Genomic DNA, 20,092 nt, shown 5'->3' with positions numbered 1-20,092 from the left:
TTGCTTATTAGTATGTTCCATATGTTCTTGGGGCACCTCATACCCCATATGTGGCAGTTATGACAACTTCCTGTGTTCTCACTGACTGTTTCCAGGGGGGTTGCCAAGAGACATTGTTTGATGAGCTTCAGTGTTGCAGATTATGCTCCGAATTGATTAAATTTCCACTCTTTTGAGACGCTGCACACATCACGTAGTCTAATTATGCAGTCGGAATGTCTAGGACAGAGGTGAGGGGAGCTTGCAGACTCTTTGTGAAACTGATGAGACACAAAATGCTGAGGATCCTAATGTTCTTACATTGTAAAGGTGAGTATTTTTTGTTCATTATACTTCTTGAACAGAGAAGATTTCCTCAGGCACTTTAGGAATGTTGCAAGGATTGATTTTTGACTGGAAACTGGAAACTAAAATTGGTTGCTTTTATAATTAATTGTTGCTAAGTGCAACTTTTATGTTAATGTAATATTTTACACAAAGTTGTTAAAAAATATAATAATAACACTTGTTTAAAACTAAGATAATCTTAACCAATTTAGATTTCTATTGTATGAAAATTATTTATACAAATATTTCAGAAATTATGTCTGTACCACTGTTGTGGCGTCATTTCCACAACACAGTTCAATTTTGTTCTAATAAAGTTAGTAGACTTGTTGCCAAGGATGCAATATGAAGAGCATTAGCAACACGGTACGTGAAGAAAACAAAGTAAAAGCAGAGTAAATTGTCATTATTATTGTGCGGCATTTACTATTAAGCTATGATTTTGCAAAATATATGTAAAAATAGGGTTTAATTACGATACAAAAATACTATTAAAATTACAAAAATGTAATTTCCACTATCATTTCCATCGCAGAATACTATTAAACACAATGCATAATTAAAAATGTAGTGGTAATGACACTAAAAAAGGTGTGAGATTTCAAGACTTTCTGAAAAAGTGTATGTATAGCCTATACTAAATACAAACAAACCAATTAAATTAGTGAGAGTACTGTAGGTGTTTTTAAGTCAACAGAGCCAGACCATGCCCATAACTACAGAAATATCCTGTTATAAAACCATTATACCATATAATACCATGCAGTATGAGTTGTCACTGTCACCAGGGATTTTTACAATTCTGTTGGCTGGATTTGTTTCAAAATTTAAGTACATTTTATAGTTAATTTCATTTTTTTTCATTTCAATTTTCATTTTTATTGAAATTGCTTTATTAAACACATTATTGACCATTATTAAAGGAGAACTCCGGTCAATTTTAACATTGAGCTCATTTTTTTGTATATTTGGAGTGCTGTCAATACAGAGAACAACGACAAAAATCGGTGTTGCCTACACCGAGTTATTCTATTTTTAAAATTTGCACCCTGTTGACTTCAATGGGGCAAGTACTAAACCTGCTTTTAGCCTCTTAACATCCTTGATGTGTCATTACAAATGCACAGAAAATGTGAGTGATTCCTTCTGAGTGAACACGAGTGAATCTGACTGCAGTAGATGTGAAAGATATGTATAAAAATGATGTTATTTAAGCCAGCGCAAATACCTGTGTTTACATCCTGTTTTCGGTTGAAGTCCAAAGTAATCGATTGCCGAGTTCACGCGCGTGATCATAGGTAACTAAACCTATGCGCGTGAACTCGGCAATCGACTACTTTGGACTTCAACCGAAAACAGGATGTAAACACAGGTATTTGCGCTGGCTTAAATAACATCATTTTTATACATATCTTTCACATCTACTGCAGTCAGATTCAACAGGGTGCAAATTTTAAAAATAGAATAACTCGGTGTAGGCAACACCGATTTTTGTCGTTGTTCTCTGTATTGACAGCACTCCAAATGTACAAAAAAATGAGCTCAATGTTAAAATTGACCGGAGTTCTCCTTTAACCACAGATAATGACAAAAGCAAAGTTGTGTGTTTATTTTCCAATTTGTTTGTTATCACCATATTGTATCTTATTGACTCCTGCTATTCTGTTCTCTGCACAGTGTTTCTACCACCTGTTGACCATCTGTGAGGTACAGACCAATGGCCAAGTTGATCTACAACACTCTCTTGTTATTCTACATCCTCACCTTCTTGATCGGCCTTCCTGCCAACATCCTAGCGTTCTTCACCTTCTGTCGGAAAGTTCACCGCAAACCCACCCCTATTGACATTCTCCTGCTAAACCTGACAATATCTGACCTCATCTTCCTCGCAGTCCTGCCTTTCAAGATGAAGGAGGCCATTGACAGCTTCAACTGGAGCCTTCCCTATTACCTGTGCTCCATTAGCAGTTTCCTTTTCTTTTCCACCATCTACACCAGCACATTATTTCTGACTGCGATTAGCATAGAACGCTATCTAGGCGTTGCGTTTCCGATCCGATACGCTTTAGGCCGCCGGCCGCGCAACGCTGTGATCGCAAGCTGCTTCCTCTGGCTTCTAGGTTCTCTCAACCTCAGCATCGTGTATTTCGTGCCATACATACCCTCGAGTGACAACTCGAGCAACAGCAAGCCACAGCCCAATCCCCACTTGAGAATTTGCTACGATAATTTCACCAAAGAGCAGCTGACAATTCTACTTCCTGTTCGTTTGGAGCTTTTTCTCTTGCTTTTCTGTATACCCCTCCTCATCTGCTGCTTCTGCTACATAAACTTCATTCGAATTCTCTCCAAGCTGCCCCATCTCGGAAGGCGTCGTAGACTCAGGGCCATTGGGCTTGCGGTTGGGACGCTGTTGGTTTTCGCCATTTCTTTCAGCCCCTATAACGTCTCGCACGTGGTTGGCTTCATCCACGACAATAGCGAGGGGTGGCGTCACTTGGCTTTGATCTCCAGCACCCTAAACGCCTGTTTGGACCCCATTATCTTTTATTTTTCCTCAGCTGCCGTTCGCAGTGCCATACGAGCATGCGTTAATGGTCTAAAAGAGAAACTGCACATCGTGACATGCAGAAGATGCTGTCCTTCTGGCCCTTCCAAAACTGAGGCCTACAAGGAGACAAACCCACCTATTGACCTGGGGTGAGCAACGAGACACAGAGAGTATTTTATTTCACTTAGGACTATAGAAAGTGTTGTGTGCATGTACTGTGAAGTTACTTTATGAGAAGTAAATTAAATCTAAATTGAATCTAGAACACAAATTTCCTGTTGAAAGTTTATCAATTTTGAATGGTTATTTGGATTAAACTCGGTTTGGAAATGGATTTATTTATGAGAAGAACTGTGATGATCCCCCTCTCCCCCAACATAAATTATCAGAATAAAATGTATATGACTTTGACTTTGACTTTGTTAGTTCATTTTGGTTCTGCGGTGTGACTAACCACTTTTTAAAAGTACAAATATTCAATCTAGTCTATTTAATATGCTGCAATATTAATTAATAAATGCTGCAAGCATTATAATTATAAAGTAATTCACAAAATAGTCACACCTCAGGATACACTGGGAAAAAATTGGTCTAGAAACCATTTTCACTCAGAAATACATTAACAAAGAATTGCCAAGTAACACTCTGAAGTAAATGTGAAATTTTGATATACAAAAACTGAATTCTGATTGTATTTACAACAGTGTTTTCTTTCCAAAAGTATTTTATGTCAAATACCCATTAATGGAGGTGACTCTCTTACCAAAAGCAAGCATATGCATTCATGGGTTGGGTGTTCACGTCAAATTATAAAAAATCACATTATGTTATATTAGTCCCCATAAACTGACTTTCTCCATGGTAAGAATTGTAAGCACATGAGTTCTGACATTAAGGAAGGAGCTGATAACCAAAGTTTATATGCAGACTTCATTAAATTGAGCCTTTGGACTCTTTAATGATGGCACAATATTTACATTTGCTGATAACAAATGTCTAGTGAATACTTCTTATAATACAGATTGTTTAATTTTATTGTCTTACTGTTATTGAAATCATACTGTTATGTTTTTATTCTTTTTTCATATCTAATTGTTATCACCCCAACCATTTAATACATTTTAATGACCATAAAAATGACAAAATGACAATTACAAGATAAATAAATATTTTTTTATTAAAGTTATAAAACATATAATTTAATATTTAATATATACATATAAATATTATAAATAAATAAACATTATGAAAAGTATAAATTGGAGGGCCCTCTTTGGGAGAGGGTTGCTGCGTGTTCAGCTCCCATACCCTAAAACCCTTAAAGAGCCCCCAAATTTATATTTACATTTTGACATTATCATTGGCTTTTATGTAAGGGTTAATGCCCTTCTGGGTGTCCATTGTCAGGTATTAATGGACGATGGCGAGGCGTGAACCGTCCGACGCGCAGCGGAGTCCATTAATACCTGACAATGGACACCTCGAAGGGCATTAACCGCTTATACCATGGTCACTTGCCAAATAACACATTTTTAAAACATTAGTTTATATTTTAATTAGTTTTACAATCGAAATCTAAAGTTTTTACAAACAATAACTTGGTTTCCCTGGTTACGCCTGACGGTTTATTTACTAGGTGTCCTCTATCACTTTTTAATGGACACCCTGCAGCCAATCAGAATCGAGTATTCACCCAGACCATGGTATAAGCAAGCACATTTAGCATGAGTGTGTTCTCCAAGGTGCTTCTTCAAACTGTTGTGGTAACTTGGAATAGAGTGTCTCTTCTTCCCTGATCCCTTATCTTATCAGCACAAAACTTAATGTTTTTATCTTTTCTTTCTTCAACCTTGGACTTGACTCTTTTTTTCCCCTGATTTTTCCACGATCCTCCTGTTACCATGGGATGATAGTCACAAAACTCAGTCCATGATTTATAAAGCACCATCATTAATATGTTGTGGAAAAACATGTCAGGATACCTAATCACTTCTGAGAACAAAATGGCACATATTGCAGTTGCATCTTGAGGGGTCTGTACATAAGATTTAACTTTGTCATGGTTCCCCACCATGTAGTTCCAAACTGTCTCAGAATACTTTTTATTGAACTGTTTTGATGTTTTCATTGTTGCATAATTAAGATTTCTGTCATCTTTCTCATCATTTTGGACTGGACAACAGTACAGATCGCTTGCTTGCAACCGAATTGTGAATCTACCAACTGATAAGTTGATATCATGCTTTTCCTGTTTATACCAAAATTCAAGTAGAAAAAGTATTATTTTGGCATAGTGGAAAAAATTGATTATCCGGATGGGCGCGCCGTTGTTATCGTTTAAGTCTAAGACTTCTGTGCTCCTGTCAGCAATGTTTTTAATTTTCGGAACCGCACACCCTTCCCAGGACGTCCGCACTTCTAATGGTTGGTCAGGTATTTTTGCAGTGGAGTTTTGATCTGATTTTTGATCAAATGTATCAGGGGTGTCGTTCAAAAACTTCTTCTCGTTCATAACCTCTTGCTCGAATGACAGAATGACTTGTGGCCTGCTTTCACTCCGCTCATGATTAGACTGCTAGTAAAAAAAAAAAAAAAAAAAAAAAACATGAGTTTGCACAGTCAGTATTGATATTGATATTTAAATGATAATTGCAAAACAGGTCTAACTTACATTGTTCCCACTGTCCTCCAAACATGGGACTATCTCAGGTTCTTCGTAGTCCTCAGGCTGACTGTCACTAAAATGTACAAACACTAAGTTGTGTAGTAGCCTCATACATGGCAAATACAACATGAGAATAATATTGAACAGTAATGACTAAATAACATATTTAGTGATAATCAATTTCAAGAAAAAAAAATAATTATAAGAGTCAATATCTATTAAGAGATTATATGTTATGTATGATGAGTAAATCATTTTGAATGTTGATTTTCTTTTTTTGTATCTGGGTAACAGATTATATGGTATTTTAAAGATTTTTTATTTATTTATTTTTTGTACCTTTTTTGTGAAAGGAAAGCAAGTGTCAATCCCAAATAAAAGTGTTGAGAAACTTTGATTCAGCCTACCCTTTTCTTTTCCTTTTGCCAGTTCCCGCAATGAAGGTTTTGTCTTTAGGTGGACAGTTAAATAAAGGTCTCCTGATTGTAAAAAAAAAAGCAGACAACAATATCATATAGGTTACAACATACATCTGCTATGCATTTACATTATAAACATACAAACATGTGGACAACTACCATATAACTGCCTTGGCAAATTCATTACAGTAAAACTAAACTGAGGTACAGTAATGTTTGAGTTTGAAATATAAACCTCCAAGAGAAATTATACTTTAAACTTCATAAAATTATGTAAATGATTACTATATGATCAAACTGAGGGAGTTAAAGAACCTACTTTGGTGACTTGAGAGATGACAAACATGGCTCCTCTTTACGAGACAGCGATGTGATCTTGTGAACATCTGTTTAACAGGCAAAGAAGAAGTTATTCAAATTCTCTATTGTGTCAAATTTAGCCTGTAAGTTCATATTTGTGTCCAGTCCATGATAGCAATGCAGTTGCCTTTATCATTTAGCAAGCATTCATCCAAAGGTACTTGTCAAATATTACACATGCTTTGACAGAGTGCTGAATATAACTTATATGTATCCTCATATAATGCCATGAAACATTTAGTAACATATGAATAACAATGGACCTCTTTTGTTCTGTTGGGTTGTGTCATCCTCCTCAGATGAAGACCCAGCATTCAGGTTGATCTCAGGAAAACATGCTTCCTCTGAATCACAGCCCTGATGTTTGATGTCAAAAGGACTAAATGAGTATTTTTTTGTTATCATCATCAAACTACAGTTCCATAACTAAATGTTACTTACCTCCAGGCTTTTGGTAGAGGAGTTTTCAACTGGGACTGCATTTTCAGAAGAGGTCTTCACTGCTTTGCTGATGCTGAATAATGAATGACGGTAACTGAAGATCTAAACTAAAAAAAGGAATCTATCACAATCGCACATTATCCTTACCTGGAAATGTTCTTCTCTGTTTGGTCTTTTTTGTTCAATATGCAGAACACTGAAGGCGATGTGGACCTTTGCGTACACGTGTTCCTCGACGAGTCTTTGTTGCATGTTCTTGAGAACGACAACAAGAACATAGAAACTGTTCAGAGCCCATGCTGCAATGTGGACCAGTTTTAATGATGAGGAATCCATGAAGGAAGAAGAGCTGAAGCAGAACATTTTCTCAAAGAAACTGAATCATGAGATGGATCAGTAACACACTTTTAAAAGGCGCCAGTTCCTTCTCTTCAAAACAGGAGAATTATCCCAAATAATTTTGGATAGAAGCTTTTGGATACATGCTGCCATACATGTTGGATACATTTTTGGATGGTGTTGCCAAGTAAAGCATCCCTTTGAGACAGTCAGATTCCACACCATACAATACATTCAGCGATATTAAAGTGGGGATCAAATTGCTTGCAGTTCTTGATAATGTGTTGGCACAGGGTTGGCTAAGCTTGGCTTTTCCAGAAAGCAATCATCTAGTCCTTTTAGTCTTAGTCCATCTTAGTCCTAGTCCATTTGACCAAATAGTGAACTTGTTCTTGCCTTCCAAAGAAGGGGATGAGAAGGTGCGTGTCCTCCAGTATAAAGCATACTGATGGGTATTCATTTTTCATTACGTTGCCTGCAAGTTGCTAGAGATTCTCCAATATTCGTGATTTCTGGTTAAGGTTCTCATTCCAAATACACATCTCACTCCTCTTGCTCTCAAATAACGAATAATGGCCTTATTTCAGAGATGTTTGAAATCTTCTAAGATGATGTGGCTTTTTATTGTTTTTTTTTGTTGTTTTTTTTTGACTGGTGAGTCCATCTACATTCACCAAAACGATATGGCAGCATGGGCTACTGTGTATTGTCCTTGGTCTCCTAATATGAGTAGAATCGCACCGAAGGTTGCACTTACATTTTTGCAGTCGCCTTCCCTTGCGTAGCCCCGTCTTTGGACTGCTTTTCGTGCGTAACCGACACGTCTTCTGCAGTTCGTGTATCCAAGGAAAAAATGCTTTTTATTTTTTTAAAAATGTACTCTGGTCATTTGTTGTAGTTTTTTATTCATTTATAGTTTAAAAGGTGGTTCCATTTGAATTATTGGCGCCAAAGAAAGAATTATTACAGTTTGAACAGATTACTGTTACGTCTATGTCTTTTATGTCTTGTTATTGTTACTGTATATCTGAGCCTCGTCACAAGCATTTCAATGCACAGTTTTTCCTCAGTGTTAACTATGCAAATGACAAATAAATGCCTCTTGACTTGACTCTTGAGATTACCTCCAGAGAGTACCACCCTTTTCATATCCATACATCTAGTGCTTGAAGTGAAAAGTGACCTAACGTTTCCGCGCTCGCATGTCATGCACGCCAGTGAACCTGCAGGTTCAGTGTCAATGCAACGGACAGAAGAGTGTATACGCTTAGCAAGAATCATTTCTGGCACCGCATAGCCAGTACCGCATAAATCCCACTTCAAGCACTGACTACATCTTAACATGGCTTGATAAGTATCAACACCTTGGTGACAGTTTGGTTTGTCCATCACTGTATTCCTCATTTAGCTTGGCAAATGTTCCTTAGCAAACTGTTGGGGATCGGAGCGCATCATCATCATTGGTCGTATTGCTGGCACTGGCAGCATGTTATTCGTCAGCGCGGCCTAAAATCGTAAAGGCCTAAAAAAGACCAGAGTTCATCACGAGATCCTGGGAAGGGATGAGTTATAGCCCTGCCTCCTCCAAGACAACGTGGCAGCAAGATTGCTTAGAACGCTTTTTGTTTTCCTCAGACATTGTAGCCGGATTTCGTATATTTCGTAGTTCTTCAAAGCTGTCGGTGACCTCCAGAAAAGTTTTCCAGTTAGCAACCTCAGCTGTCGAGTTTTCAAAATCAGGAGCCTTGACTATGTTCTCACATGAGCTTTCTGGTGGATGGAATGCAACTTTGAGATGTCAGGTGTCATGTTCAACTGGTTATGGGAGGAGTGGGTTGAATACTTATCAAGCCATTTCAGTTTGCATTTCAATCTCTTTTTTTTATTTCCATGATCTATCTTCATTTGAATTTTTGTATGAATTAATTGATACTTATTTACATTTCAATCCTGTGCTGTAAATAGAATAATTGATATTTTTTTCTTAAAGAATGATGACTCTCTGTAGGCGCTATGTACTGTACATCTGGCCGCAAAAACCTAATGTTTCCGAGAACATTTGTTCACATTACATTACTAGTATATATGCTTACATGATGTCAAATCAATAAGTATTATTGTTAGTATGATCAATTTTGTTTTAAGTTCAGCAGCCAGAAATACACCATCTCCATCCAACCAGACTTCACAAAAAGAAACAAAACTCTCTAGAAAATGCTTGGTTTCTTTCATTAACCCATTGGCAATACTGAGTTATTTGGGGTTTGAAAAATGCATAAATTGTGAATGGATCTTAAAATATATATTTTACAATATATTCAATATATTATTTTTTTCAATATTTCTAGAATATTAATGGTATTATACAATTAAAGTTTTACATCACACTTTAATATTATACCAGTAAAGAAATGAATAGGGTTAGATTTAAGTAGCCCATCTTTTGATCTAAAATGTAATAAACTGGATGTTCAACCCAGCATTTCTAGAGAGCAATTGTGGAACCACCCTTGAAACAGTTACACAGTATAAAACATACAGTACAAAGATAGCATTTAAACATTTGACAAGACAAAACAAACCCATTGCACGTTTGTTGCTCTTGTTTCCATCCTTGGAGCAACACTGGTTTTGACAGTGGAGTTTTGGATGATGGCACATCTCATCCAATTGTGTTTTTTCTGATTAACAGAAACACATAATGCAAGTTGAATATATTATAGTGCTGTAGAAGACTCTGGTCTTGTTTAGCTATAGAGTAGCTTTTGTTAAACTGCCTATAATTGTGTGAATCTTTTTTGGTACAGTGCATTCATGATGGTGATATTAATTCAGTTGTGGTTCTGCACTCCTTGCTCTATACCTTCATCATTGATGGGCACCCTCATTTTCTTGCTTCTTTGTGATTCCTGCAAAGGATTAATTCAAGATGGAATCAAGTTAAATTTCATTTGCAAAGAACAAAAAAGGCAAAAGAAACTCTTCCACTTTGACAAAGCATTTGCAATTTCAGTTTTCATGTCTTAAAACTGTCACCCTGCAGGCTGCAGTCAATTATTTTACATCTTAAAACTCATCTTTGATCATCAAAATTACATAATTAAATGTTGTTTTTCCTGGGAAAATTCTTGCTTTCATTCAATGGGCCCTATCTTGCACCCAGCGCAATTGACTTTGTACAGCGACGCATGTATCATTCCTATTTTGCACCCCCGCAAAGCACGCTTTTCCCTCCACAGAAGCACGTCGCTAAACTAGGGAATGAACTTGCGCTCCCTGGGCGGTTCAGCGCAAAAAAGGAGGCGTGTTCTGGCGCAAACGTTCCTTCATGCTATTTTGCAGGTTTAGAAAACAATTGCGCCACTAACCAGAAAAAAATAGTTTAAAGTCAGTGGCGCGTTGCGCATGTTATTCATATGCTATTTTAAGGGCACCTGCTTGGCCATAATCAATGTAGTGTGTGCACAACGCGCATACACTTTGATTCTCTCATCTACACAGAAGCAGCAGTTTTCATTTTTGCAAATCATAAATTATTACGATAGATAGATAGATAGATAGATAGATAGATAGATAGATAGATAGATAGATAGATAGATAGATAGATAGATAGATAGATAGATAGATAGATAGATAGATAGATAGATAGATAGATAGACAATTTATTATAAAAGCATACATCTAGCTTACACATTTACCCAAATTATCATACGCCTTTTTAACCGAAGTTAATTTGGGTGGGTTTCTCCATCCCCAACGTCCCTGACCCTGACGAGAGCGTTGCTCTCCTTGGTTGTGAACGCTCCTGGCAAATCCGCCGTTATAATAGGAATCCGCTTTAGAACAAAGCGCGCCTGCTCTTAAAGGGAATGTGAGATGACGCTCTGATTGGTTTATTTCACGTTACGCCCAAACCACACCTATGAATAATGAAGCTATACTTCAGACCAACCCATTTTAGATTTGCGCCTGGCGCAAGAGTCATTTATCCCGCCGGGAAAATAGCAACAGCGCCAAGACCCGCCCACAAAGTTACTTGTGCTTTGCGCTTTGACACTTGCGTTTCAGATCGTTAAAATAGGGCCCAATATGTGGAGTATAAGTCTCCGCCTCCACTCAGCATGTTGACGGGATTGGTTACATGTTTGTGATGGTAGAAAATGGGGCGGTTCCAAACTACATTTTTGAGACTGTCTTTGGTAAGGTTAAAGAGAAAATACTCAGCAACTGACTGATCAATTTGCACATGGTTTGTCTTAAAGCATAAATACTGTATATAAATAAATAAAAACACATAGACATATAAACAACATTAAAAACTGGATTTCCTTTAATAGAATTCATATCAAGCACTGTTACTACTTTTATTGTTCAATTTTGATGGATTTCTGATGTGTCTTTGAAATATTTGTTACATTACATTAAAACACAATGCACATATCTGTCTGATGGATTACTAAGAATGTTTAAAATTATTTATTAATGTTTTTCTCTATAATTAATCACTAAGAAATAAAAACTGAAACACTGCATAATGCATTATCACATCATTATACAAGTCAGATCATTAGCATGTTATATGAAAACTATAAAAAATTAATTTGTTAAAAAAATTACCATTTTTTCTGGCATGTGTGAAGATCTTTCTTTACTGTATCTGTGAAAAGATGTCAGATTGATGTCAGAACATCTATGATGTTATTTGCAAATAGTTCACATTTTGTACATCACCACTGTTTAAATGTATTATTAATGATTGCATCTTTTACTGCTGTAAATGTCATGTAATAGTCAGAAAGCATAAAAATGTATCATTGACAATTATCACTAAAGACAAGAAATTATTTTCTTTTTGAATACATATTAATGGTAATATTATACATGTCACAGTGATAAAATTTACAGTAAGAGTAACAGTTATTGTTTTCTTAAGATATTTTACACATACTATTCTATGAATATACAATCTCTGAAAATGTGACATTTGAACTTTAAGGGTAATTCCAGTTTATAATTGAAACACTGCATACTTTGAATGTTAATCAACTTTCATGCCACACAGTTTTCCATGCACTTAATCATTAGATACTGGTCATTCATTAGATACTATTACTTATTTATATATACATTTTCATACGATAGTCATTGGAATACATACTAGTCAGAACTGAATGGTTGATATCTGAATGACAGATCCCCATAGAAATCAATGGCAATTTTTTTAAATGTGTTAGTAACAAACGAAGAGTTTCTAGTCACTATATAAATAAGTACTAGCCTATAGCATCTAATCATGAACTATCCATTTAATGAACAAGTACCAGTTTCTGTAAATAAGTACTATTATGTAATGAATGTGAACTAAAATGAGTACTAATGAGTATGATCTAATGAATAGGTATATGAATGAATAATGATTAAGTACTATCTAATGAATAAGTAGGCTATCTTTTAAAAAGACACTAGGCTACCTAATTAATAAGCACTAGTACATAACGAATAAGTACTAGTACCTAATAAATAGGTAGTACCATAGGAATAAGTACTAGTAGGCTACCTAATGAATAAGCACTAAGTTACCTAATGGAATAGATACTAGAAGCTAAAAAAAAATAAGTAGCCTACTAGCAGCATGGAAATAGATACTAGTAGGTTTTAGGGATTACATGTAAAGATGGCTTGCCATACACAGCAACTTTTCGACATTGCACCAAGCAAAAATCAATCGTAATCATTGCAAAGAGTAGATCAAGCGCAAGTTCTATGTGCGTTAATTCGAATACTTTGTTTTCCAGCATGGCATAAACGGATATACCGTCTATACGTCTCAATAGGGAAGAAAAGATTAACAGCTTTCATTTCATGCCGATTCAGTTTTTGTTTTGCCTGCCTTTTAGTTATCTAGTTAATTTTCCATTTTTTAGTGTTTCTTTGTTTCCTGCCACTAGTTTGTTACCATGGTTATTCATTAGCCTAATTAGATAACAACTATGGGCTCAAAAGTCGCATTGGTGTGACATCAACTCCCCTCTTCGATTGATTGGCTAGAGGAGTAGCTCTCAATCTAGAACTAGTGGACCAATGGTGACTCTTAACACACACACACACACACACACACACACACACACACACACACACACACACACACACACACACACACACACACACACACACACACACACACACACACACACACACACACACACACACACACACACACACACACACACACACACACACACACACACACACACACACACACACACACACACACACACACACACAAAATGATGTTGGCTTTAATTAACTTTTTTTTATGTCAACAGGTTCCACATAATTGGGTTACGTTAAAATGTATAACGTAGGCCCTACATATTTTCAGTGTTGAATGTTTAATACGCCAATAAATTAGGCCTATGTGATTTTTCATTGCACCATTTTTGTGTGATCCTTACAAAACAACACAAACATGCAACATGCACATAATAAAAAAACACAAATGGACAAAAAAAATGCAATTACATATTTTTATTTAATACACCATGTTAAAAAAAGTTACATACATATAGGCTAGGCATGACCGATATAATTTGCACTAACTGGATAGCGGGTATGGGACAGCGCAATCGACTCGCTTTGTATTTCCACACCTGCCTTCGAAGCACTATAGTGTGTCGAAAACTCAAGTCGTGTGTCAAAACTGGGTGTCAAAACTACCCGTCCCAACTAAACTATTATTTTGACCTTCCTCGTCAACCGTCTTTATCTTCGGACCCATAACGTGACAGAACACCAGACCTCAAGAAAATGGAAATCGCAGCAATTATTGTTGCACCAAGAAGCTGTAAGGGACTATTATTTCCCAGGGTGTTAGAAGTATTGAGGACCATGTGAAGGAGTTTTAGACCAGGTTGAAATCACAAAAATGTGCCCAAATAGACTAATCTAGGGGTATTTTTTCTGCTGAATCCATTTTTGTTGTTTGCCAAGCTGTATCTCTTACATGAAACTCAGTAGAGTGCAAAATCCAAGATGACCGCCTCACACGCCAAAATGAGCCAATTTCTCAGCACTGGCTCAAAGATAAACTGTTTTTATTGTGCTATAGCATTTATTGAGTAAAGGAAACAAACAGAATAGTCAGAACAAGTTAGTCATTCTGTCTTACAATATTTCAGGTAAACACTGACTTTTGTGTATTTGAGTATGTCCATGTAAGAACATCAACATCATGCTGGTGGCAGCAAAAGGCCTATATCTTAAACCATCATCCTATTACATTAAGAGTGTTTATTACTTTTCAACATTTACATGTCCATGTAAACAAGTTTAAGGACTTAAATTTAACCAAACTAAATTCTCTTTTGGTTTATTTATGAAAAAGATATTCTCAGAAAGATTGGTTGTAAATATTAAGAATTGAGACAAATTAACAAATTACCAAAACATATCACGGTAATGTGTCACACCACTAACATTAGCTTTGAACAGATAAAGGAAATAAACACAGTAAACTTGGCCTAAAATTACCTTATAAAGTTGGACATAACATTAGCTGAATAATAACTAAAACATGAACTGCATGGCATATAAAATGTAATGTTATTTAAACAATGGTACAACAAGATTCTCCAATATGATCACAACAACACAGAGCAGTGCTCTTATTCAGTTCAGCAATTGCTACATTCTGCATCACTTGTCTTGCACTTGCATGCAGCAGAGCAACGCAGACGAGACTTTTTACATTTACATCGTGCACTCATACATCTTAAGGCGCAGTTGCAGCTGATCAATTCCAAACATTAGTCTGACTAACTGAGGGTATGTTAGGTAACCAAGTACGTTCTCTTACGAGAGGTTCTCTCGTATTGCGTAAGTTGCTTACGCTATGGGAACCCCTTGTCAACGCAGTGCGCGCCGAGCATCCACTGCATGAGTCCCAGGGAAGCCCGGGGAACACAAAACGTGGGAAACAGGCGGCCAGCAATGCAGGCCAGCACATGTACATAAGCACTTCATAGGGAAATATAATGTATAGAGAATATCGCCCTTAGTACAGCTCAACCAGAAGAGCTAATAGTCACGTGAGAGTAGCCTGCACATGAACAAACTGGGCAGAACATACACACCACTTAGACTGATAAAAGTCTAGCCTGCAAGGCGGGAACTTCCAGGTTATAAAACTTAACAAATGTAGAGGGGGAGGCCCAGCCTGCCGCCATACAAATGTCATGAATAGAAATCCCGCTGGACCAAGCCCACGATGAGGCCATGCCTCTAGTGGAATGGGCCCTGATGCCCAGAGGGCACTGCAGGTGTTTGGACGCATAAGCTGCTGCGATAGAGTCCACTATCCATCGGGACAGGCTATGTTTCGAGGCAGCGAGACCTTTAGTGCGCCCACCGAACGAAACAAAGAGCTGCTCCGAGCGCCTGAAGGCGGCGGAGCACGTGATGTAAACTCTCAGCGCCCTGACGGGGCATAGGAGGTTTTCACCGCCCTCGCTATCGGATGCTGGCAGAGCCGATAGGGAGATGATCTGCGCTCTGAAGGGAGTGCCAATCGCTTTGGGGACATAGCCATGTCTCGGTTTGTGGATGAATTTAGAGTCAATTGGTCCAAACTCGAGACACGCGGGGCTAACGGATAGCGTGCGTAGATACCCCATGCGTTTTACTGACGACAGAGCTATCAGAAAAACGGTTTTGAGCGAAAGGTATTTTAGGTCCACGGATTCTAACGGTTCAAAGGGAAACGCTTTCAGGGCCTCTAGGACCAAAGAAAGATCCCAAATAGGAACCGAAGGGGGTCGCGGGGGGTTCATCCTCCTGGCTCCTCTAAGGAAGCGGATGATGAGCTCATTCCTTCCTATCGCGCGGCCGTGCATCGACTCTGCGAACGCTGCAATAGCCGCAACGCAAACTTTGAGTGTGGAAGGGGACCTGCCCTTGTCCAGCTCAACAGCTCTAGAAGGAAGGAGAGCACCCACGAAACCCCACATGTGCGTGGGTCCAGGCTCTTTGTAGCGCACCATTTGGAGAACACTGACCATTTAGACGCGTAGAGTCTTTTTGTAGAAGGAGCTCTAGACTGCGTGATCGTGTTCGCGACCCCTTCTGGCAAAGCAACGGTTATTCGTTGATTATCCACGCATGCAGAGACCAGCGCTCTGGATGGGGATACCGCGAACGCATAGCACAAGCGGTGCCAGACCACGTGCTGTTCTGTGTTCTGGACAAGAAGCACTCTGTCAATTGCTTCTCTGTTTTGAGGATCATGAAGCTTGCCTCTACTTCTACTGGCATATAATGCAAGTATCCAATGACATTGACCGGTCAGGCTTCAAACTACACACAGCTTCCATAATTGGTGATCTTATAATCTGACCAACTTCATGGGTACAATTCCACAACTGGAAATATTTTGTGTTGGTTCATGTCGATTTTTGGATATAAAAATTAATTCTGGTGAAAAATACAATGTGTGGAAATAACTGCAGAAAGTAATAGAAAGTAGAATAAAAAACCTGTTGGATAACTCTGAACTCAGTTCACACACTTTAAACCAAAGACAATAGTATGCATGTGACTCCAAACAAATGACGCTCGCATTTTAGATATTCTGTTTGTCCATTTGAAATAAGGAGAAAAACAGATATTTTCATGACTACAATGAGAAATAATGCAATTATCGTCACATACAAGTATCTTAATTCCCACCTAAATAAACTTTCTCGTTAATTGATGTCGTGCATGATGTAAAGTTTATAAATATAGAATTTCCTGACATTTTAGAGGTCATTTTGAAGTTTGCGCTCTACTCAGTTTCACATAAGAAATACAGCTTGGCAAACAGCAAAAATGGATTCAGCAGAAAAAATACCCTTAGAAAAGTCTGTTTGCCAACTTTTACTAAAAAATGCCCAAGGGTGTCACATTATCTGAAAATCGACCTAGTCTATTTCTTGACATCTCCCAATAGGTCACCTTATCCTGAACTTCCTATCTGCACGCACCCATGTGTAATTTTTGGAATCTGATGTCCACCCTTTTGTGTCAATAGCCTACTGAACGTGTGACTGTTTGATTATTTATTTTAAAATAGATTTTATATAGCGTATCTGTTAAAAATCATCCTAAATATCCATCTTCTGATTAAAAAACAAGAAAAAGAAAAATCAACAAATCTGCTTAATCCAAAATCCACCAAACTGTAGGAATGACCCATAACTGAAACTTTCAGAGTGCGTAATTTGTCCCAAAAAAAAGTTCTTTGACCTCCTATAAATTCCCTTTTAGAGACAAGTTGCAATAAGTACTGAGATTTGGTTAAAACATAAAATTCCTTAGCACATCTATTTTACAATGCTTTTCAACTCTAAAACACATCTCTTTAAAAGTAAAAAAATAAAAATAAAAAGATCTTTTGATTCCAAATAATATTTAGGTAATAAAGCCAGTAGTTTTGTAGGACTTACCTGTTCATCGTCTGTGGCTATTCTGAGGAAGTGACTGGGAAGCCCCGCCTCTTAACATCTTTACTGTCATAGATCATTTACATACCGTATAGCCAAATCTAAACGTGTATTGCAGAATGAATTATGCATTTTATATCACACCTTGATTCAATTTGATTTGACAAGTCAAGAAATTTTATAGGACATATGAAAACGGCATTTGCTTTAGAATTCCAATGTGAGGCTTAAGTTTCCATTTCTCCAGAAACGAAACTTCACAAATTATGGCAAGCCGTTTTAACATTTAACCCTTAAGACGTTTCTATTTTCATGCTACTAGTCATTTTTATCCTTGATATCCTTGTATATCTGACTGTTCCATCTGACTTATTCATTAGTGCTTATTCTTTGTATAGGCCTACTATACCTTTTTAAAAGATATAGTACGTATCCATTAGATACTAGTTCTTATAAATTAGATACAGGTACTCAGTAATTAGATATTAATATTAATGTCCTGATCGGCCCAGTGCTGCATCTTCAAAATTATATCAAGTATTAGGCCTACCTATTAAATAGATATTACTTATTCATTAGATATAGTACAAAAGTCCCAAGAAAACAGATTATATACATTATAAATTGATGGTATACTCATACAATGACACTAAACTAATTCAGGAATATGCTATTTATTATTACTCTATTTGACAAATTAACATTTTCTTCTTTACAAATTATTACTTGTCCATTCCCTCATACAGTTGTAACACTCCCTCTGCTGCTTTGCATTTGCCCCACATGAGTCTCTAAGCCAGTTCTTAAATTTCCACTCATCCTTGTTCAAGACCAGGAATCGCCCCAGGACGTCTCGTGCTCTTATAACACCCCTGTTCTGCAGTCGTCCGCCCAGCACAGGACCAATTCCGGGAAGCTCATATACAAGTTTATCCCCCATTGGCTCAGCACAGAAACGTCTGTGTTTTTGGGACGTGGTCATTGCAGGGTCGACAGTGACATTTGTTGTTAAGTCTGTCTATAGAGAAAATAAACAAGAAAAGTGAGATCTGTATTTTGATAGACCTGTTAAAGGTTCATGATTACTAGATACTTAAAGCATGTGTTTTATATTAATATGACATAAAGATTAACATTATAGATGTATACCACAGATAAAATGGATTTGTCATTTACATTATTCTGTAAAATATGTTACACTAGATGCAGAAAAATATTCCAATGCAATAGTTCTTAGTTATTATTTTCATTAGTAATGAAAAATATTAACATAATGCTAGATGAAGCATAACATTAAGAGTGCCACTTGTAGTATTCATCCTATAAATATACACCAAACTGAGTATAAGGAGGCCAATGCCTGATATAAATATTGACAATGCATTAGTTTTATCTTTATCTTTAAAAATCTTCCGACTTAACAATTCTGTTACGCACTCACCCAGTCTTTTCCTTTGTATACTCAAGCACAAACATGTATGGCCACACCTTTACAGAGGTGTTTCCTGCCTGTGCTGCTTTTCATTTCATAATACGTTAGATACGTGAACAGACCATATATAGAGTTCCTCTGTATGAGCTAGCAGTGAGAACCAGTGAAACACAATAACGTTTTCACAATGACTCTACATGCATGTCGTCATATTTAAGTGGTGATGCGGAAGATAAAAAATCCAATTTATTTCAGCACTTTTGTTTATTTCAAAGAAAAAAAAAACCTACATATTGTAATTCTGGTTTTCTCTTTTTTATATAAGTACATACATAAACATCAACAGTCATTAGGTATAAACAAAGCAACTGTGTTGTATAGCTTATAGATATCAAACCAGTGGTAAGAATGCCATGCTAAGTGTTCATCGATTCAACCAGACGTACATGAATAAAAATATTCTCTTATTATACTTTGATTTTAAAAGCAGCAGTGCATTAGACTATGATTCTGGACTCTGTAAATCAACAGTCATTCAAGTTCAGCATTAATACCGTGAAGAGGACAGAGTGTTTAAGGGTTATCTGCGCGCTCTCTGTATTGCTATGTTGAATATTTCAAACATATATTGGTTTCACTGGTTCAACACATGGTTTGCTATGATCACAGATTTTTTTGCTGATCCGTTTAAAATCTGATGCTTTTTTCCCCCCCAAGACCAGAGAGAAGCGAAGATAAATGGGCTCTAGTACAGTCATAAGTATTTTTATAATCCCGCATATCATTCAAGCCTTGCAATAAACCCGTCTGACTAGAAAGGGAAAAACAGGCCTGAATTAGCCTTAAAAACAAGGAGATAAAACAACTAAAAGAAGATCAAGTATAAGAAAATAAATCGGTTAGCTTTTAAACTAGGTTTGGTTTCCTTATGCATAGCTCATTAACAAAAACTCCCATTGCTGTCTGATATTTATGCTCATACTCTTCTAATTAAGTGGTTTTTCTTCATCTTTATAGCTCATCTTCGATTTTATAGTTCAAAACGTTGTTGTTGGTGAACGTTTAAACTGAATAGAATCG

The 20,092-nt window shown here is 36.9% G+C and overlaps 2 protein-coding genes across 4 annotated transcripts; one reads left to right on the top strand and one right to left on the bottom strand.

The window, feature by feature from the left end:
- Nucleotides 1-2,044: 2,044 nt before the first annotated feature.
- Nucleotides 2,045-3,031, top strand: LOC308696934 (free fatty acid receptor 2; the record flags this gene model as incomplete). Its single annotated transcript, XM_081375922.1, has 1 exon — nucleotides 2,045-3,031. The coding sequence occupies one exon, from the start codon at nucleotides 2,045-2,047 to the stop codon at nucleotides 3,029-3,031; it is 987 nt and encodes a 328-aa protein (XP_081232048.1).
- Nucleotides 3,032-4,037: 1,006 nt separating this feature from the next.
- LOC308697481 (uncharacterized protein) lies at nucleotides 4,038-17,712 on the bottom strand. 3 transcript variants are annotated; one of them, XM_081376758.1, is made up of 8 exons: nucleotides 17,584-17,712; nucleotides 11,720-11,759; nucleotides 9,966-10,011; nucleotides 6,586-9,783; nucleotides 6,282-6,348; nucleotides 5,951-6,022; nucleotides 5,550-5,616; nucleotides 4,038-5,450 (listed from the first exon to the last, which is right to left on the bottom strand). In XM_081376758.1, exons 4-8 carry the CDS (start codon nucleotides 6,728-6,730, stop codon nucleotides 4,629-4,631), a joined length of 1,173 nt encoding a protein of 390 aa, XP_081232884.1. In that variant the 5' UTR covers nucleotides 6,731-9,783; nucleotides 9,966-10,011; nucleotides 11,720-11,759; nucleotides 17,584-17,712; the 3' UTR covers nucleotides 4,038-4,628. The 3 variants fall into 3 exon arrangements, with proteins under 3 accessions (XP_081232884.1, XP_081232882.1, XP_081232883.1); XM_081376756.1 differs by having other exon boundaries at nucleotides 4,038-5,453; nucleotides 17,584-17,701; XM_081376757.1 differs by having other exon boundaries at nucleotides 4,038-5,453; nucleotides 6,586-10,011; nucleotides 17,584-17,701.
- Nucleotides 17,713-20,092: the final 2,380 nt, after the last annotated feature.

This window comes from Scardinius erythrophthalmus, assembly GCF_964197995.2.
Source record: "Scardinius erythrophthalmus genome assembly, chromosome: 10".
Lineage (NCBI taxonomy): Eukaryota > Metazoa > Chordata > Actinopteri > Cypriniformes > Leuciscidae > Scardinius > Scardinius erythrophthalmus.
This window is presented reverse-complemented; position numbering and strand designations above follow the sequence as displayed.

Coding starts and splice junctions, on each gene's coding strand:
- LOC308697481 (XM_081376757.1), bottom strand. CDS start 6,730: ATGATGATAACAAAAAAATACTCATTTAGTCCTTTTGACATCAAACAT. Junction 6,023..6,281: donor TCATCTCTCAAGTCACCAAA/GTAGGTTCTTTA, acceptor TTTTACAATCAG/GAGACCTTTATTTAACTGTC. Junction 5,454..5,549: donor TGGAGGACAGTGGGAACAAT/GTAAGTTAGACC, acceptor TTTTTTTACTAG/CAGTCTAATCATGAGCGGAG.